Source organism: Patiria miniata, unplaced genomic scaffold (assembly GCF_015706575.1).
Source record: "Patiria miniata isolate m_02_andy unplaced genomic scaffold, ASM1570657v1 HiC_scaffold_9, whole genome shotgun sequence".
Lineage (NCBI taxonomy): Eukaryota > Metazoa > Echinodermata > Asteroidea > Valvatida > Asterinidae > Patiria > Patiria miniata.
In genome coordinates, this window is record NW_024037076.1 from 23,778,144 (window position 1) to 23,800,848 (window position 22,705).

Sequence of the window (22,705 nt, forward strand, 5' to 3'; positions counted from 1 at the left end):
CAAAATAGCGTGACGAGAAAGGGGTCCCGGGCCCCACGCCGAGTGTGAAAAAACGTGATGACGTTTGGCTGAGACGGACTGATGATGCTGCTGCTCGACTGGAAGACCTCCCTCGAGTGCTGTGTGGTGTACCCCCTGACTAAGGCAGTGGCATATCTCACTCCCGACATAAAACACCGTGACCACTGTCTGGACCAAGTAGATGAACTATGTTCCGGGGAGACCTAAGAAGCGGGTGTTCGTCTACCCTAGCCCGGGTCCAGGAGTATTTTGGGCTGTCCACTCGTGGTGGAAAAATGGGCACTGTCTTTGCCACGATCACATCAGGTAGGCGATCATACATGAATAATTCTCCCCTGTTTACCACTCGGCAAAAGAAAAATCCCCACTGTATTCCTCAACCCTCACACAGTGCCCCATGTTTTCCTTTCCTTGGCTGGTGCACAGCATCACCGGTTCCCACACTCGGGATGCTGTAAATATCACACGCCGTTGTCTTAAACCCATTCAATCATTTGCATCTTTTTGGCTCGGAGCATCTCGGCTCTGCCTTCTTGGATTTCCATGAATAAATATCTTGACCTCGGCTCCGCAGCCTGCATGCGTGTACAATCTGATCAGCCTGAGTGCCGTTTATCTCTGCTGTTTCCATTCAAGGCTCGATGTGCATGTGCGAGTGTAATAAATGTGGCTGACGTGCCGTAATCTGCTTGCCCAGACGCGTGCCTCAACGCAAATCAATAAACCTGATTAAGTCCGCATTTCCACCTGGAAATTACTGTGAAATATGTCACTTCATCTGAAACAGGCAGCGGCAGATAGAGTCTCCTTCGTTACATTTGTTTACATACTCAATACCATATTATTGTCTGCTTTTGTGTCATGAAAAGGAGTCAAATAATAATGATGAGTAAATTGATTTGAATAATCAGTTGTGTTTTTATATTGAATATTCAAATTTATTAATTTGCATATGTAATGAATCTGTACAGTTCAGTAACCTGCGCATAATTAATAGGGTTATTTTCTTTGAATTGTAAGGGTGGTGTATAGATTAACTTCAAGTATGGGATGGCATCATGAATACCTAAAGGAACTGAGAATTACTCAGTTGTTGAGAAAAATATCGTCTTTGGGAGAAATTAATATATGATATGTGACTAGATTTCAAACAAAGAAATGACACAAATATTTGTTTCATTTTTTGATGATTTATTCAAATGAATTTCTTTGGGTTTTTTGAGTGAAGCATTCTCTTCCATAGACACTTTTTTTAATGAAAATGTTAAGAAAATAAGCTGCAACATAGGTGAGTAAAAACTGGAATAAAATTTATATTCAGCTTTACAGCTACTGAAAGATTCTTTGGCATGTTGATAGAAGAAGTTAAATAAAATAACTGGTAGGACAGTTGTCTAATCAGAAACTCCGGCACGGAATCATTTCAGTCGAGAAATGTCAAGATCTAGGAAGCTCTTGATATGAATTTTCAACTTGTTTTTAAGGAAATTGAAACAACCAAATATTGTAATGTTATGATTCACAACACAATTCTAACAAATTCTTACTTAAATAAAATGACTATCAAGCCTCTCTTGATTTGCATATAAACAAAATAATGAAAATGAAATGAAATTGAATTGATCTATAGATTGTCCGCAGTATAAGCTGTGTGAGTATATAGCATCATTCAAGCAATATAGCATAGAATTAGATTCTGCAACTAGCCTCATTTCAGTCTGAATACAATGCATCCATACAGTCATGTGTCAACCAGAAATATACACGAACAAAAGGCAGCTACTCAGGAATTTATCGCATTCACGTCCAAAACTTGACCATATGGTGCGGTTTATTCATAATTAATGAGGCGTGAAATGGCACATGTTGCTTTGTAAAATATGCGTGTAATTGAAACATACAGTCGTGACCATTTATAAAGTCTAAAACACACAATAACTGCGGTTTGCGTTGGAGTTGGGAGGATTATATTCCGAATCTCGGGGAATTACCGAATTGACTAAGATGTTGAAACCCGATCATGGTTTGGACGAGTTCTCCAAGTCGTTGATGAGTTTGAATATTGTCGGGAAAGACGATGAGAAAGGTTGGTAGATTGACTGACTGTTAGGCCTATATTTATTGATTCATTTGGATTGCTTTGTAGTTTCCAATTGTTCTCCCGGGAATGTCTGTCGTGTATTCAGTGCGTGACGCGGATCCTGTCTACATTTGCAATACTTCCACGACTGTTATCACTGGTGTGGTTTTAGAGTTTATAAACAAAAAGACATGCAGCAGCACAATAGTTCATTTGTATTGTTTAGCTACAAATAATATAATAATTTGTCTGATTATGAACGCTTGGTGTTTGCAAGTTCTTAACAACTTGCTTTTGAAACTAGCCAATATTCTACAGTTAAGCCGATACTCGATTTAATGATGGAAGTTTGCATCAGTGAGTTGCAAGCTTGTCAAATTTACACTTTCAAATCTGAATATTTACGTCTCTGTAGGGAACACACACCGATCTGGAATATTCTCTATGTTCATTTATGACTCACACGAAATGCTCAGAAAATGATAAATTTGATGCATTGACATCGTTTCAACATATTATTCTAAAAAAATACATAAAATCAATAATTTCACAGTCAGTGTAATTATTTACATCAACTTTTTTCAGATTAAGTTTCAAGTCACATTTGTTGTAATTCTTCACAAATTGAACATAAACAATTGCTACAATGGATGTTATGTAAGTTATATCAAAGAAAACAAAATAACATGTAATCCCTAGTGCAAATCAAAGCATTGGAACTAGGCCAAATCATGGACTGAAACAAAAAATGGAAAAAATATAACTAAATAAAACAAAAGAAATAAATAAGATCTTATTTTACTATTGATATTGGTATTTGAGAATTGAAGCTTCATCGCAGTATATATTCATCATCGACGTGGATTATTCATACAGAAATCTGTAGTCTCATCTGGTATACAGCTCGCAGCGATAATGGAGCCGCGGCAGCCATCCATGCACGACGACGACGGAACCATTTTTAATTAACGGACCTGAAACCTGAGCCGGGGTCGGTCTATACATCTATTCCATTCCTCTCGGTTTGCTCCACCTATGAAATGGCGGACGTGCTCGCTCTGGGCACTACAGTACAGCTCTGTTGATACTTCATAAACGAAGTACCAATCCCAGCGAAATGTGTCGCCGGATATGTATAGGACTTTAAAGGTTCTGTCTTGGCAGTGAGTTTTCTTAAGTAGTGAGACATGTTTATTTTCATCGTGTTTATCGGGAAGTAATGAGAAGCCTACATTATGTAAGCTTGGGACGTCATCACCATATTGCACTATAAAACATCTGTTACTGACAGATATTTATGATCATCTGCAACCTTGATGTCGTGTCACGATCTTGCTTCATTATGCAGTCACTAATGCAATATTGACGCCATGCAATTGTCTGGGACTCCATTATGTACAGTTGCCAAACCAGCCATTCAGAAACATATTTAAAATTTATTTTTGCACCCCCCCCCCCAAAAAAAAGAGGTCAACTGGAAATGACACAAGCACAATTTTATGGATGCATTCACTCAGAAATGATTATTTCAACTTTATTGGCAAGGGAAAAAAAAGACACCAAAATGCAAGCAAACTGTGGATAGCCCTGTCTATTGCAGTGAGTAACACTGCCTAATAAAAACCAGTTTAATCTACCTTAGCTCACACCCACTGTCTCAGATTTACGAACTCGGGAAAAATAAAGAGGATGGTCCATAACTCAACGACCATCTGCCTGTCCTGAAAGTCATATAACTGTCCCTCCGACTTTGCTCTGGTTTCATCAGACGGGCATGTATCAGCATCTTATGGGCCGGTTAAGGGCCAGATTAGGGAGAAGTAAATCCAATTGATGGTGGCTGAAGGAGGATTTATGGCCAGAAACTCAAGCAAGATGCCCTAATTACTCATGATGGAATCTTGAGGAGGATTCCTTGAGGAGAAATTGGTTGAAGGAGTTTGGAATTTAAAAGTATATCTTAGATCAAGATTTGTAGAAAGAGGTTGAGAATTTGAGTTGGTTTTTTCAACTTTGGGCGATCCAGGTTCGATTCCTGCCCAGTACACTTCATGCCTTGGATTTGTTAGTTCTGACTTAATTGCTTGGGATTCCCTCTGACCCATCTATTACATGATTCTTGGGTTTCTACCTCACACCTTCAAACGATATTTGCTACATTTTTGTCAGATATTCATGGCTACACTACAACACAGTCGTGAAATTTAATTTCAATTGTCATTCGCCCATCACTATAGTAAGCAATAGGAAACAAAATTAAACTGAAATCAGATTTAATAATATCACAATGCAACCTTGGTTCTTGTGAGCAGTGGATAACAGCATGTCGATAAAAAACAGTGATAGCGTGAGATGTATGTATGCTTCCGTTCACTTCTTGATTCTTCTATAAATATCTGCGTTTCTGCGCAAGAGTTGGCATGTTGTGTCCTCTTTTCAAGATTACAGACTGCTCGCTTGCTTGATGCTCAAGCTCCCATAGCCAGCTTATGACAGAAAACACGCATTTATCATGTCCGCAGGGATGCGACTACGTGCTAACCTTGGGTTTTTTTTGCGTTCGCTTGGTTTAACTAAACCTGATTTTGTCGTACAACCATGAACGCATCACTTCTGTTCTGGTGAGACTTTATCGAACGATGCTTGCTGGAGCGTTTTGTCAAATTCTCCTGCAAAGTGATTGCAGAGTAAAAATGTTACAAATGAAGGTTTTGATATGCTGATGGTGTGTTACAAATGAACATGTACACAACTTGATGTTTAGAGAACTTGACATCAGAAAAAATACAGTTCTGTAAAAAGGGCTTCAGAGTCAAATAGTAAATAATGCGTGCAAGATATTATGAGATTAATTAAAATTGTACAATTTGAAAAACAAAGGAAGCATTTTGTTGACAATGGAAGAATGCAAAATTGCATAAAATCTGGTAGAAACATGAATCACCAATCATATGTACATGTAAGCAGATGAAGAATAAGGAATCAAACACAAATGGACTGCAAATCTTGAGTTTAAATTTCTGATTTTGATCATATCTTTTTTTCCTCTTGAATTTAGATTCTTCAAATGTCACTTACCCTTCGTTCTTTCTTCTTTGAAGTGATGATTATATGCTTTTTTGTTCCTGGTAAACATTCATTATGTGATTTGGAATTATAATTTCCTCAGTTGACATTTATGAATACATTGATAAATGTCAACTGGTTTTTTGGGGGGTGAAAGAGTGATCGTTAAACAAGCACACTAGGCTGATGCATGAATTTTGTGGTATCAAAATTTAGCAGATGCTAGTAAAAAAACAACGATCACATTCATGTAAAAAACTGTGTGACTAGTCAAACCCTGTCAACAGACAAGCGAGGTAACTGGTAGGTACAGCTGGCATATCAATCACCTCCAGTCAAAGCATGGCTGTATCAAATTAACAAGGGAATTCTTAACTGTTCAAAACAGTCACTTGATTGATTTTGACTGCTGTGATGGCATAGCTGAATTTGTCAGCCAGAAAGGGAGGGTTTTAATTTAACTGATTTATTTTAAATTTTGAACCGAAGTTACACTGGGAAAAAGGAATGAAACCTTTAAACATAATTTTTGAAATAAGAGATTAGAATTTAAGAAAGTTTCTGTAAATGGTGTTTTGTTTGGCCAAAGATGTGATAAATCAAGTCATGCTCTGTCTAAAACACAGAAAAATTTGAATCGTAAAAGTTGATCGTTGGGCTTTATTCCAGCAAATCTGTTGACCTAGTGATATATTCCTTCAACAAGACATGCACAGGAGCTGTGTAAATCAATCGCATCTCGTGATCCATCAACGATTTTTTGTTCCTCCTCTGCCTATTCGCATTCCCTGTGGGTTCCCCTTGTTTGTGCATCAGACACTTGACTTGTGTGACAGTGTCTGTCCCCCCCCCCCCCCAATCGTGACAGGTAGTGTTTACCATACTGGCATGAGTAGTGTCTCCGCAGAGATTCACTGTCGGTACAAGTTCTACGTAAAACCTGCGTGCAATATTCATGGCGCCGAAAATATCTCTTCGGGTAAATCCATCAAAACAACCTTTTACTGTACAGAGAAAATCATTGCGATTTCACTACTTTACTCAGTTTTGCTGAACAGAAGTATGGTACCAGCCAATTGTAGGTGTATAATGTATGAGACTGGTTCCCAGCATATTTAGTGGGTAATTAGCAACTCGGGCCAAAACTCTGTTTATTCATTAATCAATGCTAATGAAGCGTTTGTTCTTGACGATGTCGATCTTTCAAAGAGGGACAGTTTTGCTCTTAAGACAAATTGATCTGTGTTTCAAACGAGTCACTGAAAAGACATTACGGTATTAGCTGTGTTATTTGACCTCTCTTGTGACAATTCTAATGTATGACTGAATGAAAGAAATTCTTTTAAATGATATTTTTTATTTGGTGTGAATTTGTGTGAATTTATAATGTGGTTCACTTCGTTTAAGAGAACCCATGACAGTAAGTTTGTTTCGTTTTGTTGATCCTTCCCCCCCCCCCCCCCCATTTTCATCATTTATTTCTTCGTAGTCTGTAAAGTTGATTGAATTTTCTCGCCTTTAAAATATGCAATCCAAGGCCATAAAAGTTAATGCGCCCTGCAGTCACAACCCGCACATTTACTACCTTAAAAGCTCGTAATGAGTACGCAAAGGAATGAGTTTGAAAGACGCAGCTGTGACGATAATGATGAAATGCTTGAAGTTCTCTGAACCTTGTCTACAGTCTGCTCTTAACAGCAAGGATTTTGCTTTAGGGTATAAATGTCAGCGGGTAATAATATTATTGATTGTCCATCATCACAGTTGTCAGTATTGTCGTTTTGCAGAAGTGCTGGCACCAGGTTTAAAAAAAAAAAAAAATTGAGTTTGACAGCACTATCATTAAAAGAAATGTTTGTTGTCTTTGAGTTTATGTGCTGAAAGCAATCCGGGCCAGTGGGATTTTTATTCATTTTGAGGTCGAAATTGAGGCACTTGAATCAAAGGAAAGACGTTTTTAAAAATCCACAGATTCCGAGAAGATTTGGTCAATTTAAGAAATGTGAAGCCAGTTTGTCCCTTTAAGTTAACTTTTCCAAAAGAGGTCACTTGAAGTAAACATAAGACAAAGTTGCTGAGTGTAAATCAATGCCCAAAACTTTGAAAGAATTTTTTTTTTAAAGCTTGCAAAGACTTGACTGGTCTTGAAATTGTTAGTCAATTCTTGAAAAAGTAAAAAAATTAGAAAAGATTTTTTCTGGTGAATTTGAAGAGCCTTTTTCGGTGGTGGTTGAAGGATTTGTTTAAGTTGTTTTGAAAGCTTCAAACCAGAAAATTTGCAAACTGTAGAAAACAAGTCTCCTCTCCCTAAAGAAACACAGTTGAAGTTCTATGTATGTGTTTTAGGCACGTTCACTCTCAACGAACTCGTGGTTGATGTAGTCTTTCCATTAAAGTGGCTAGTTAAGTGAATGAGAAAATTCACTTATGTTCAGTGTGATCAAGTGGAGCCCATTTCAATTGCGTAATTTAATTGTCCAATTTCAAAAACGGAGAAAATCTATCACCGAATCGAAACGTTGGCACCACTTGCCCCGTCACATCGGGAGCTCATGTCTTGGGTGGCAATTTTTCCGAGTGAGAGAGAGCAAAGTCTGAAAGAAGCCGGACGAGGGAAAAAGAAACTAATGGTTTACAGAAACGGCCGCAGCAAATGGCAAATCTGCAGAGCCGCCGCCGTGAACGGAAAATAAATGTTAGCAGTTTTCTGCCGCAAAAGAAGCTTTATTGTGATTCTACACGGAGTGCAATCGCTGAGCTGAGTTTTTTGCTTATACAGCGGGGGGGCCGGTGAATTATTAACTGTAATTGGGGCTGTGTAATTGCCATGAGCTCGCTGTAAGGCTCGGACGAGCTATTGGTTACCGATGGTGTGTCGGTAACCCAGTTACATCGTCCCCTTTTTCCGACAAGATTGCATGATCCGAGTAATGGTCTCATGAGCAGTTTTGTAGATGATTCATACTTCCAATTGTAACATCATTCTTGCTCTTTTGATCATGTTACATTGAGCGTGCATGATGAGGCCTTTTGCTGGGGTGGGGTTTGAATCTGGATGGGGGGGGGGGATTAACTCACTTTAAGTCCTCACCCAGAAAAAAATGAAATAAAAAAATGGTGCAGTCATAACTGTTTCTATTCAGATGTTTTCAAAGTTCTTTATCTGGCAAACGGATGTAATCATCAGATTAGTTTAAAATCAAACAATCCATGAATCTCCACCTTTATCTCTCAGATACTTTGAGCAATCGTACATTATGAAACAGAGTGGGTGTAATATGATTTGTGAAATGTGTATGGATCTGTTTAGGTGACTGATTGTGTTGAGTTTATGAACACTGCATACCTGGTCATGCTAGCAAGCTTTTCTTTTGGTTGTGCTCGCGTTGGTGATGTCAACAACTTAACAATAGCAGGCTGGATTTATTTTGGTCACACTACTATCGTTGTGTAGGCCTACTGATGGATTTGTCACAGTTACTTCTCTATGTTAAACTCATCATGGTTCAAAGAACCTTATAAATGCATTTTTGGAGGACGGCTAAACACTGTACTGACCTGAGCCTTTTACGCTCCAGTCTATTGTAAGGTGACTTGACCAACCGTGGTCCATTGTGATTTTGCCTTTGTCATCGACTGCTGTAAACAGCGATCAAAAATCAAATCTCCACCACTTTTAGCTCAGTTTGCCTTCAGGAAGCAATCGGGAACAAGGCCTGTGTTCAATTCATTCTAGCTTTGTTATTTGTTATTGGTCATACTGTGGTGTACAGTGTGGTCTCGTATCTTCGAATCGAATCAAATGGTTCACACCTGTGCTTCACGAAAATGGGTTCTCTCATATCCAAAAAATGTGAGTATGGTCATGAAACATAAAAAGTCATGGCGATCTCGCCATCGTGTGATCAAACTACCTTGTGCTTTATATATCCAAAGCGAAACAACATAGGAGACTTAGGCGGGAATTGAACCACTCTCTTAAGCATTACGTGGCAGGTTGCGCCACAATGTACGTAGCTTTTGCATGAAGATGTAGCCAGCTCAATCCCAACGCTGCCACCAACGTCATTCTCTTGACGTCTTTTCTTCAGATCATAATCATGAAGACTTGGATGTTTTAGGATGTCCAGCCGATCCCACTTCTGCCACCAACTGTCAACGCCAACTGTCTCGGTGATGGGCAATTTCATAAATGTGCGCTGTCTTCTGTTTGACAGATAATGACCTGGAAGACTTGGAAATGCAGACGGTGCGATACAAGCCCGAAGGCATCGACAAGCTATGCAGGACGACAAAATTCACCAAGAAAGAACTACAGCTGATGTACAGAGGCTTCAAGCAGGTTAGTAGCAAGTGATATCTTTCATTATCACCAAAGCAATAGCTCTTCGTATCCTGCAGAGCTATCCCTTCCAGCAACAGTCAGATAACCCTCAAGGCTTCTGTGTTCACACCAGCCTTTACCCGGTCTCCCTTCCCCTCACCCCTTTCTCCCACTGCCCTTCAAATACCCCACCACTTCCCTAACCTTGTTGTCCATGTTCTTGCTGTCAAAAATATGAACAGAATTGTGGGCTGTACGTGAATATTTAGAATATTTTAATATAATGCCCTACATGTAAAGCAAACGCTCTGGTTTCGCATTACAGAGAATTTACTGCATTGATTGGCAGTAAATCACTCTTAGAGAGCTGAGAGATTTTAAAGGCAGATCAGAATAAGGGCGACAGAAAAGTGACGGTTAATGGTCCAATTCATCACACACGCAGATGACTGTCATTAAACAATGATTGGCTCTATATCTAACGGAATGATATCTTGGTCCGCTTTTTGTTTTTAGTGATGTGTTTTATGGCTGTTCATATTTGCCTTTTGGGAGGGGGGTGAGGGGGGGGGGGAAGTCACATCATTCACCAGTGTGTTTATTTCAATAAGTCACTCTTGATTGACTAAAAAAAAAAGTTGAAATTTCCAGGAGGAAAAATTAAGTCTGGAATTGGAGTAAATAGAATGGACCTGACTTGAGCAGGGCAGAAAAGCTTTATTCGACCGAGGTGTTTCTCCGTATCTAGGCTTGAATTTGGAATTGAGGTTAATGAATAGCACGCATCGTTATCGTCGCTTTCTGAGGGGGCACTGTACAGAAGAAGGTGTCAAGTTGTCACATGATCAATCAATATTCACGGACCCCTGCGTAGCATTTGGATCAAAATTGTCCTCCGAGACTGAAGCCAGCACAAACGGCATCACGAGTCAATGCATTTCATAAGTGCACGTGTCGCAGTCGTGTGAAAAAGAGAAGGGGGAAAAAAATCGTAACTTTTGAAAGTCTGCAAGTTGTGCGTTGACCTTATGTGTCAGACAGTTTTCACATGATGAAATATTTTCAGGTGTTTTTTTTTCCAGTAGCTCTGAGGTGTCTCCTGGACACTTCATTCCTCAGGCAATATATCTCTTGGGATTGTCAGTGTTTATCTTGGTCCTCTCCGGTCATGTTATTCCAATTTTTTTTGGTATCGATGGGTGATGAGTACAAATATGTTTTTTTGAGATTTCCCCCATGGCACTCTCTGATTTTCCAGATAATGTTTTGTACCTCCACTTCCACCAGAGGGAGAAAGAGAGGAAGTTGATGAGACTTTCCTCTTCAAACAAATCAGCAAACACAATATTGTTGGAAATCTCTTCAGTGTGACACATGTCTTGGAGAGTCAAACATTGCTTGAGATTTTTTTCAATGGAAAATGTTGGATGAGGTTTAATTCATTCAGATTTTAGGTGGGTTGTATTGTTCGATGTACACCCCCTCCCCTGCCCCATTTGTCTATCAGAAATTTTTCAAATATTCTTTCCTTGAAAAGTCAGACAGTTGTACTTCAAACCCCCCCCCCCCCAAAAAAAAAATAACACACGATCTTCCTTCAGTGGGACGTGTTACTCATGGGACGTTTGCTCCAGGGTGCTGGCGGCACGTTTGTTGAGATATTCTTGAGTGATACCCCGCATGCTGGCTCCGCTAGTCTATTATTTCCTCATTAAAAATTGAAAGTTCCGTGAGTAGAAGTTACTGTCATGTCATCAGGGCTCTTGTTGCCGTTCCACCGATTCCTCGCTTGATTGCAGAAAGATCTTGATGGAGAAAAGGTTTTAAAGTCCTATGGAAAGTCCTTGAAGCCAATGCAACAGTGAAAAAAAAGCCACCGTGCAAACGACACAAAAATACTATTTAAAGTGTAAAAAATACACAAAAGTTACACTGCAAGAAATAAAAAAGGATGTATGTTCCCACCTTGAAGTATTATGAACAGTTCATGATCCACAATATAAATTATTCAGTGCATATGACAAAAGTATTTTGATGAATTTGATGCCATGTAAATATTTTTGGCAAGGTTTTATGTTGTAAATTTTTTTTTAGCAATATGCAGACTTTTTATTTTAAATTCTCAACCCTTTTATGATAAGCTCGTGCAAAGTACTGATTATATACAATTGATGAAAAAGGTGGAAGGAATTTTTCATAAACTCAAGCTTCTGGTTGATCTATTCTTGTCTCGTTGACCAGATATAGCGTAGAAATAATAATATGGACAAACACAGTACACTTCACGATGAACGTGACAAGACTTGGTTTTGATCATCGTTTCCATCTCCCTAGGTAGGCCCCTGCGAACCCCATGAAATATGCAACCTCTCCAAGTCTAGTAGCAGACCCAGCATGCCTCTAAGAATGCTCTTGCAATTCAGGAGAAGACACGACCGGCCGGATCATTAAAAAAGACGAGTGTTACATCATGAAGGGAACTTGGCCATTGGGAGGGGATTGGAATAACGATACTCGGGGGAATGGTAGTCCAATTCATCAGGGGTCTGATTGCGGGCCGATCGAGACTCAGCGTCGTGAGTTTGGTTAGGAGTGGAATCACTCAGTAATTCATGGGTTTCGCGGTGTCATTACACACTGTATCCTATTGACATGACAGTGCATATTTTATCCGCCGGTGCCCAGAGAGTAACAAACACGATCGCTGTTTTCAGCACGACCTAATTCAATACTAACTATGTTTTAATGTTAATATAACTTCCAAGCTTACATTTGTTTAACACTTTGCCCACTGCTGTACTTTTTAGGACATACTGGAGATATGGAAGTTTTATCCCAAACCTTGGTGTTTTATTAAATTTTCTATAAATGTTATAATTTTTGCAAAAACTGCTCAAAATGTTTAAATATTTCAAAACCCTCTATCTTAACCCTTTTGTGTTCCTTGAGATCAATTTCCTAATGTTAAATATATTAACAGAAAAAAGTCTGTTAAAAAAATGTATGCCTGAATGTGGCATTTCTGAAATATGCAGAGAAACGTTCATAAGTGGACAGAACTTCCTGTTTATGTAAAAACCATGTCGGACGACTTCATAAAAACATGTCTTTTATCTCTTCAATGGCTGAAGTTCCATCCTCTAAAAATATCACGTTTCCCCTCTCAATTTTTGTGGATGCCCGACTTCACACGGGCTAAGTGTAGAAAGCCCTGAAGGATCCATGGTCTGGAACCCTGACTCCTCTCCCATAGGTTCTTGTGCCAGTCCCCGAAGCATGGCGAATCGGCTCCATTAACAGTCCTAGCACCCTGCTGGGTGCATAAGTGGCTTCACGTCGATCAGATTCCATATCTGGCCGTAGGAGAAAGCGCGGCAATCGATATATTTCTGTTTGTGGAGACTTAGTGTTAATGTCCTGGGAAGATCATATCTTTACTTTTGCCAAAATACGGGGATGGATTTCTGCGATATCATCTCATTTTAATATCTGAGCGTTTTGACATCCCAAATTTAAAAGATCAGCTTTTTGGAAAAATAGTTATGGGTCGTTGATTTGTTTATTTTCATCTTTTTAATCGTCACTTTTTCTTCATTTTTTTTCTCTTTTCTTCATACAGGAGTGTCCGTCAGGGCTCGTGAACGAAGAAACATTCAAAGAAATTTACTCACAGTTTTTCCCCCAAGGAGGTAAAGTCCAGATCTTTGTCTTACGTCAACTTGTGTTTTATTCCTCAATCAAGATGTAAACAGTCAAATTCTTGAACATTATCAGGAATTATCATGCTAAGCAAAACCAGAGGTTTCTAGTTGATTTTTTTGCCCAAGACATAAATCTGCTTAAAAAGTTTCTGCTTAGTGACTCTATAAACCTTGACCCAGATTTAGCATTTCTTGTCTTGATGATTTTAGTCCATGGCAGTCGAAAAATAGAAGGTGTCTTCAATTTTGACTGATGGTGAACTGCTTATGCATGTCTTTAAGCTTCCCATGGAGATTTTCAAAACTTTGTGAGAAGTTGTCATCTGTTTTGAGTGTGTTAGTGTTGTGCACTTGTAATAAGTGTTATTTGGGTAGTAAATGAAACATTTGTACATTTGAGCCAACTTGGAGTATTTGTTCTTTTTCCCTCTTAGATTCCAGTCATTATGCCCACTTTGTCTTCAATTCATTTGATACGGATCACAACGGCTCCATTACATTTGAGGTAAAGAGATAGTCATTGAGATATCATCAATATCTTTTCCACCCATCCCCCTCCACTCCCCCTCCCCACTCTCCCCCCCCCCCCCAAAAAAACCCTCCACCCCCATCCCATCCCAAGTCAAAGTAAGTCAAGTCTGTCATGAGCCAATGTGGCCCATGAGGCCGGCGTTTATCTACAGTTTCAGTAGCATGAAATGACTGAGAATATTTCTATTCCCCCTGGACGGGATGCTAGTCCATCGCAGGTTACTCCCCAGCTAATGCTGGTACCCTTTACACATTCCCAAAAATTTCCAATTTTACCTGCATTTTCAGACATTTCAACTGCACCACAATTAAGTAATCATTCGACAGTTTCTAAGGGCTAAGTTTAACCCTAAAAGGGCGGGGGGGGGGGGGGGGGGGGGGGGGCAGAATCCGCCCCCCCCTTAACTTTTTCTGCGATAATCTTTAAACAAAAAAAATTTTCACGACCTGAGCTGTTATGACTTTTTAGCCTCAAGCCTTGTGCATCTTTTGATACCAAAAACATAAAAATCAGACCACAGGTTGCCGCGCAGCGAAAAATCCGGATAAATGTGTAGTAAAAAAACCTAATGCGGTCACACATTTTTTTTAAAAACCCAACCATGATCGTGCTCACAGCTTTCTGAAACCACTCAGAGCCACATCCCTTCACCCCTCCATATGTACGTTGAACCTCCCCACCCCCTGGGGAGGAAGCTTTGCCTCATCCCTTCCCTCTGTCCCACATGCCGCTACAGATCTCACATCTATCGGCTCATACCGGCACCGGGCTTTAAAAGTAAATGTGCTTCCGTTGTGTGATAAGCCAGTCTGGCCCTGGGCTAGGCGGTGTACGTGTGCCCAACTGTCAGCTAGGCTTTCAAATCTTGTGAGGCTTGAGAGGATCGGAGAAGTTGTTGACGATTTTGTCTTTGTGCCGGTTATAAAAGAAAATCCGAATATCGCTTTCCAGTGTTTTTCAATCGCTTGAAGGTATATGGTCAGAAGAGGTCGGTACAGATGTGACCATTGGAGAACAAAAACAAGTCTTGGAATTCATTATAGTTTTTTTTTTTGCAAGAAGAAGAGATGGACTGATGGTGATTAGAGGAAACAGATCAAATAAATAAACCGATTGCAACAAAATTTAAGATTATATTAAAATATTCTGAATACTAAAGCCAAGTTTTAGTTCTAATTCAAAAAGGCAGGGGACAGGGCCTTCTCAGTGTCTGGTCCCTGATGCTGGAATTCCTTGTCACACAACATCCGCAACATCAGTTCTCTCAACAACTTTAAGGGCAGACTGATAACTGATCTGTTCTCTCCACATAATCTGTAACTTGTCTTCCGGAGTTGTTCTTAGTCGCGCATTGAAACTTGCAAAAATGTGCGCTACAAATCGTGTTATTATTATTAAATCTACTACTTTGTACTTCAGTAACTGGCTATGTCCATTTAGGTCAAAATCAAAATGTTTGCCAAATCCCAAAATATCCAAACGATTCCGTCCGATGTCAAGCCTTAGTAAATACAAGAGGGGAGAAGAATTGTTATTGAAGAAGTCTTGCAAAAAAAAGGGCCTCAATTTATCCACACAAAAAATAAGGATCGGTGCATGGATGTCAGAACTTGATCCACTTGTCATATGTAAAGATATTGAATCGATAACATGATAGCCCGATGAGCTGCAGACGTTAATTGGCAAGGAGACTGACCAGCTGTCAACTGCTGGAATCAAATGTCAAACCCATAGGAACCACATTGCAGCAAAACCTGGTCTATTTTATCCCCTTGGGAAATCAATCAAGTCCAGAGCAACTTGAGGAGCCATTTTTGCTCATTTCTGTTTTCTCTCTTTTTTCTTGGAGTGGCGCCAATGGGGAAATCTATCGGACACATGAACTGGGGGGAAAAAAATGTGTTTTTTTTATTTTCTGAGTTGCGAACAGGTAACATAGATTGACGCCCTCAGATGCTTTGAGTTTAATCACACAAAAGAACATTCTGGGAACATGTTGAACATACAATTAACTTTTTGCCTTTGGGAAGCAGACAATCTGTCTCTGAATAGCACAGACTTGAGGAGAGACGGCTCAATTTGGAACTTTGAAGTATCAATCCCATCAAACATGTCACGTCGGCAGAAACTTTGTTCATACAAATTTGCTGAAGTTTTGCAGCACATCCCAGAAGCTGTATCCGCCAAGCTCCGATTTGATGACAATTTCTGACAAGCTTTTGTTTTACTTTTTTCGGGGGGGGGAGGGGGGTGGGGCAGACAAGTCAGAAGTATTTATATTTAATTTCTTGAGATCTTGAAAACAATTTGAGCTGTGTATGTGAATGGTGTCTAAGTTTTTAAGGTATCAACCAAAAAAGGTTTTGTGTTAATTTGGCTGGTCCATGGAAACATGTCCCAATTCTAAATACATATGTAGCCTTGTACGTTTCAATCCGACTTTTATCCAGATACATTACTTTTGACAATTTTATATTTGTTTTTTTTTTCCCCCAGGAGTTTGTCATGGGATTGTCAGTTCTCTCCAGGGGGACACTAAACGACAAGCTGAATTGGGCTTTTAACTTGTATGATATCAATGGCGATGGGTACATCACAAGAGAAGTAAGTAGCGTCACAAGCAATCACAAGGCAATCACAAGGCAATCACAAGTCATCACAAATTAATCACAAGTCATTAAGCTGTTTGAGTGAACTTCGCCAAAAACATCCCTTTGTGCCTGTGACGTGTCTTCTGAATTGACACGGGAAATGGTCACTCCCTGTGCTATGGATGAGGTGCTTGAACTGCTTTATGACTGCTTAAGAGAGTTCCCGGACTCGGTATCTAATTGAGATATTGTGGCAGTATACAGACTAAGTTATAAGTAAAGCGCCCTCTGTTGATTTTGATCCAGCAAGTCGCAGTCAAAACAGCCAAGAATTTTCTCAATTCCACTTTAACACAATTCTTTTCTCAGTTGCTCGCCTGTAACCATTGCTCAAGTTTATGATGACCAGTCAAAATCTATTGATGGAGGCATTTCAGTAAAAACAATAGGTGACCACAAGAGGGCGCCCTTCTGGAGTAACCTATCACAAGAGCCTCTTTAAGATATCAGTTTCTATGCCATAATTGAGCTCGTGTATATCGGGAACACTGTCTCACTGTGCATGTTATGTTAACAGTGGACTGTAACGTATGAGGCAACTCTTGCTGCATAATTATTTTTGTTACACAAACATAGTCCATGGTACCGACCAGCACGTAATGTATGCAGGTGATCAACTGAAAGCAATTAAGGCTTAATTAATGAGAAATGCTTGTATGCTACTGTGTTGTCGCGGTATTAATTACTACACTGTATTTGCCATTATTGCTCATCTCAGTAGCAGTGCTGAATGACTCCGTTATAAACTGAGTCATTTTTTAAAAAATAATTATCTGGATGAAAATTCCTTAATTATCAGACGACCTTCAATAAATGATAAAATAAATTATGAATGTCTGATCAACAAGGATGAAAATTCTACCTGAGCTTTTTTTTTTTAATCATATCCAAGTTTCAAACTCCATTATGAGTTAATGAAAACAGAAAGCTGTTTTCAAACTACCCCCTAAATAATCCCGATATTTTTGTCATCTTGTACTGTTAATTGGCATGCCAGGATCGAGTAACTGTGATCATTATTAAATAAAGAGTACTGAATAAAAACGACTTTTATTTTGGCTTTCATTTTCTCTGTAGGAGATGCTGAGTATAATACAGTCGATCTACGACATGATGGGCAAGTATTCAGAACCCACGTCAGAAGACATCACACCGGGGGAGCATGTTGAAAGAGTCTTCCAGGTATGGCTAACAGTCTAAATCAGCCATCTTGGTCTGGTGCCCTGCAGCATTGGTGATGAGTGTTTGAATGTGGTAACTGCATCCTAGGCAACAGACTATAACACTTAGCTCTTTTAGGCTTTTGTGTTCTTTGAAATATACATAACATACATTTTACTTATTTTTTTCGAATACTAATAGACAAAACTTCTGGTAACCCACCACCCATAAATTTAGAATAAATTGGAGAAGTCAACACAAAGAACACTAATGCTATGAATTTGACATTTAAGATTTGTCAAATTTTAAATTCAAGATATTTTCATAATCAATTTCATATTCATTGAGATTGCTAATGCCAGGTTCACATTTTTAGGTCACATGAGGGCGATGTTCAGAGAAAAAAAATCAAAAATAATGACACTGATTTAAAATTGATGTTTTAAGGTCACCATCTCTGAATTCATCAGTGTATGTATGTACTTCATGTTTTTATGCCTTTTTACTCATTCTGTTTTCTTTCAGAAAATGGACCTTAACAAAGATGGTGTCGTAACGATAGATGAGTTTTTAGACTCGTGCAGAAGCGTAAGTGTTGTTTTCTACTCTGCACTATCCGTCTTGAGATATGGTGGACACAAGAGGGCGCTATATGTGGTTCGGGTAGACTTTTTTGTTACCAAATATTGTGTTTGCCATATCTAAAAAAAAAATTTTTAAAGCTCTGCTCAGCTGATCTCTGTCCGTCTCTTCCACCTAACTTTAGGTTGAAATCAATGGGCCTTATTCACGAGTCGGCAATATTGAATTGAAAGTTAGGTAAAATCTTAATTTTTGGAACTTGCGAAGAGAAATGAAAGCCAGTTAATTTATAATAAATTGCAGTCTGCTTCAATGAATAATTTTAAATTTGTAATTAAAAATTCCCTAATGTTTAAAGCTAGATTAAATTGAAAAAAAAAAACAGTAAAATAATGCTGCATTGTGCCTGCATAAATAGTCTGGCACCATCCCATTGAACAGTTAACACTTAATGAAATATGTTCAGGGAACTCGACAAAAATGGCCAACTTGTGAATAAGGCCCATTAAGTGATTTGATTGATTCCAATAGTTGTTTTTGTTTTGCTCAATTAACCTCACCGTACCCTTGACAAAGTCTGAATTTTTGGTGTCTAACTCCTTTTTAATTTCCTTTTTCCTCTTCAATTTGCAGGATGAAACCATCACCAAGTCCATGCACGTTTTTGATACGATATTATGAAAGTGAAACAATCGGCGAAGGGAAACTTTTTTTTAAACAACAGACAGTGTGAAATTGGACACTTTGTATCTGCAGGGAAACAAATCTACGTGCTATGTCTATGCCATCCGTCATCATTTTCTTGATTGCTGTGTTTTTCAAATGAAACCGTTCGGAGAGACAGATTTGATTGAGTAGAGTTTAATATCTGTTCGCTTTAGTCCCGTAGTCGTGAGTACTTGGACAGCAGTTTCTTTACAGACCAACACAAGATTTTAGATGGGGACATCATCGCTTTTGGAAAAATCAAGTGGAAATTTTTTTTGAGCCATTGCAGTACACTGGATTTGCATTTGTCTTCAGTTTCCGTGGTAATGGATTATGCTACTTTCCCAATGGATTGGATACAGTTCTTAGATTATCCCACCGGCTCAACCAAGTAGAGTAAAATGCCTTGCTCAAGAACACTACAGAGAGCTTTGGCTGGACTTGAACCCGTAACCTGTCGATCTGAAGTCAGCCGGAGTGGGATTCGAACCCATAGCTTGCTCAACTGGAGTCTAACCCGAGACCAGCTGATCAGGAGTTGAAGTGGGGCTGGATTTAAATCCTTAAACCATTGATCGGTTGTCAGCTGGAGTTGGCTTCTAACCTGTAACCGATAGATCTGAAGTCATTGGTTTTCTGCCACACTTCTCAGCCCTCCATTTCTGCAGCTTCTTTGTGTATGTCTCCACACTGAACCTGCATCTGCACTACATTTATAGGTGTTTTTTTTCCATGAGAGGCTGCCAGATCAATACCCAAACAAATTAATTAAACATCAGAAAAACCTTACGGTTTGCTATTTTACTTCATTATTCAAAAAAAGAGTCAATTTTCATGTATACCAGGTGATAAATCGGCCTATTTTGTTTTTGAAACTGTACTCATTTTTCTTCTGTCTACTCACACGCAACAGTTACTATAGCCATCAAATAAAGGGAAACAAAAATCTAATGAACCCATATTTCAGAAATTGAAAAAAAAAGAGCAATAGTAATCGCAGAGATGTATATTACTCGTAAAATAAATTACAAAATTCCATTAGCATGGTGGTACTAGGAGTACTGCTGTAACCAAGTAAGAATCAAATTTATTAGGTGCTTGATAATCATTTTAGAAGCCGGAATATTACACTGAGATGACGTTTAACATTCTCATGTGCCTTGTGGAAGGGATGCCGAAATCTGTATAAATTGGAGTAATCTGGCGGTTCCTAAATATCTTATCAACCAGGCTGAAGTTTAAAAATGAGAATGAATAATTGTTTGGCTCATAAGTATACACAAGACAGATACTTTTAAGATTTGGTGGTTTTTGTTTGAACAAAAACAAGGGGTTTATTTTGTTAAGTTATGATGAACGTGTACATGTTTGCATGATATTTTTTTCGTCAATCAAAAATTTGAAGAGTATTTCCAAAACGCGATATATCCATTTGAAAAAAAAGGGAAAAAGTTGCAGGTTATGAAAACGTATAGAACGTACACAGCAAAGCAGCTGTTTGCAAATTACGTTTCGCTTCATTGTATTCTAAAATTGTGTTTACCTATATCACAGCTGTCGAAACTAACGTTGGGCAATCAGGAGAAGGCTATTAAGTATTAACCAGTTTGTGCCGGGATTATTTTGACAAGAACGGAACAAGGCGTGGGATTATTTTTCACTCGAACTCAAGCCAGGCGGGTTGAAACCATCACCCTCGGGCAGCACACTCGTATTTCTGGCCTTGGTCGCTGCAAGCGGGTTGCTGATGGATATTTCCAGCCTTGCTCCCTGCGTGTTTATCCGTCATCCGTTCTGAATACCGCAAAACCTTTGCGTGTATACACGTCATCCTGCGCGAACTTGTTAAAAAAGTGGTGATCGCGTTTTGGAAATAGCTCATTTGTTCTTTTATGTAATTCAAAACGATAAAAGTAAGTTACCTTTACATTCAATGACATATATTATAAACGTCAATAATCTTCATACATTGCTGCCAGTTACACTATAAACGATGAAAAAAAAAAATCAATTTTCTGCTACTATCTAACGTGCCTCGATATAAACTGTAACTCAATCTGCATCTGTACACGTGTATATAATCTGACATAAGAAATATCAATATCTTGTACTGTATTCATCGAATATTTATTTTATTGTAGCTCAAAAAGTGTCAACCATTTTGTCTTTCCACGTATTTGCAACAGATTTCTGTACTCAATGCAATATATAGAACCTGATTTTAATAGAGTACCGGGTAGTGAAAGATGAAAATAGAATTGCTCCTTTCATCTATATTCCTGCTGGGAAATCGAAGGCACGATCCTTTGTGGTTTTTACACAGACAGATATATATATATGCAGTTTGTAAATATGGAATCAATTGACCACACCCCTGACCACACCCTAACCACACCCAAACACAGATACAGGGTACTATCCCCAGGCCACCTTACCAACATTTCTTAGAAATATTTCTTCCCAAAATGAATACGAAATTGCCAATTCCCATTTCTGACTGCCATTTCAGCAAGTTGACCCAGAACTTGGTTTCAGACCGGCAAGCCTTATGCGTTTATTTTCCATCAACTAAAATGTGGAGTTCTTTTGAACGATTTCCAGGCAGTCCATCTTTTGCGTGTTGCTGCTCCTTATTGTTTCAGATGTTTCATTGAGTTCACTGCCACTCTGGAAACATCAGTTTGAAATGGGGGAAACTTTCATGACGTCATGGTTTCAATAAGCCATTTGCGAGTTAAATTTGAATAAAATCTGGAACGCTGACTTAATACAATGCTTTGCACGTTTTAACCTAGCATTCTCCCGACCAAAGAGACTGTTACTATATCACGTGATTCGGGGCAAGCCTTATGCTAGCAACCCCCAGCTCCGGCATGGTCTGGTGTCTTTGTGCCATTCTCACCCATTGTGAACGATGTATTGGTGTTGAGCGTCTCTTACGTAACTATGCAAGAGCTTGCCCCGAATCTTGTGATTAGCAACAGTGTCTTTGGTCTGGAGAATTCAAAGTTAAAATGTGCCAAGCATTCTGAGCAAGTCATTGTACCAGACGTTTTTCAAATGTAAATCCCAAAGGGTATAGGTTACTCGCAAATGGCTTATTTACAGCAGTGTGCGAAGAAATTTTCTGAAGAAAAAATAATAGTCGCGAGTCGATGAACAAAGGTGCAAAATCCAAAAGGTTATTGCATATCTTACTCGATTTATTCTTTTGAGAAATGTTGGGTTTTTTTATAACCAATTATTTCAAATCATTAAGATGTGGACAGCTTGCTTTTTCGTTGATTTTCTGTATTTTTGTTCATTATTATTATTTTAATATTTTTTGACTCGGTTATGAGTTTCTGTGTTGAGACATACACAGAATTTTGATTCACAAATTTCACTTTTGATGCACAAAAATAATTTTATTTACTCGAGTGTGTAAAGTTGAGAATTTATTTGTAGTTTGTATTATTAAAGTTCATTGAAATGTAAGTAAACCTATGAAATGGTGATAGCGCCCTCACTCGGAGTAAAATATTGAAGATTTGGACATTTATTTGAAGCATTTGGTCTCATGCAAAACTCTCAAACTTTGTGAAATTTTTTATTTGAGGTGAGGGATTTTGGTCTCAAAAAGTGGCAAAGAAGTGAAATGTTCTAAATCCTGATTATCTTCATCCCTCAATAATTGTTCCTTAATTCTGACTGTTGGCGATTCGTCCCTTTCTTCAACTTTTCTTACACAGACACCAGAGATCATGGCTGCTATGCGTTTATTAAAACAAGGTGATGTACAAACTATATTTTTATTAATTGTAAACACAAAAATGTATATTATTCGAACGTTTACTCACAAATTTGCACATATGAATTGGTGGTTTTTTTCGTTCATGT

The 22,705-nt window shown here is 38.7% G+C and overlaps 1 protein-coding gene across 3 annotated transcripts; it reads left to right on the forward strand.

Moving 5' to 3' along the window:
* Window positions 1-220: 220 nt before the first annotated feature.
* On the forward strand, window positions 221-20,823 carry LOC119720202 (Kv channel-interacting protein 4-like). Of its 3 annotated transcripts, none has more exons than XM_038189788.1 (8): window positions 221-327; window positions 9,385-9,509; window positions 13,111-13,180; window positions 13,627-13,697; window positions 16,221-16,328; window positions 17,453-17,557; window positions 18,062-18,124; window positions 18,752-20,823. In XM_038189788.1, exons 1-8 carry the CDS (start codon window positions 297-299, stop codon window positions 18,797-18,799), a joined length of 621 nt encoding a protein of 206 aa, XP_038045716.1. In that variant the 5' UTR covers window positions 221-296; the 3' UTR covers window positions 18,800-20,823. The 3 variants fall into 3 exon arrangements, with proteins under 3 accessions (XP_038045716.1, XP_038045717.1, XP_038045718.1); XM_038189789.1 differs by lacking the exon at window positions 221-327 and adding an exon at window positions 1,950-2,107; XM_038189790.1 differs by lacking the exon at window positions 221-327 and adding an exon at window positions 8,510-9,020.
* Window positions 20,824-22,705: the final 1,882 nt, after the last annotated feature.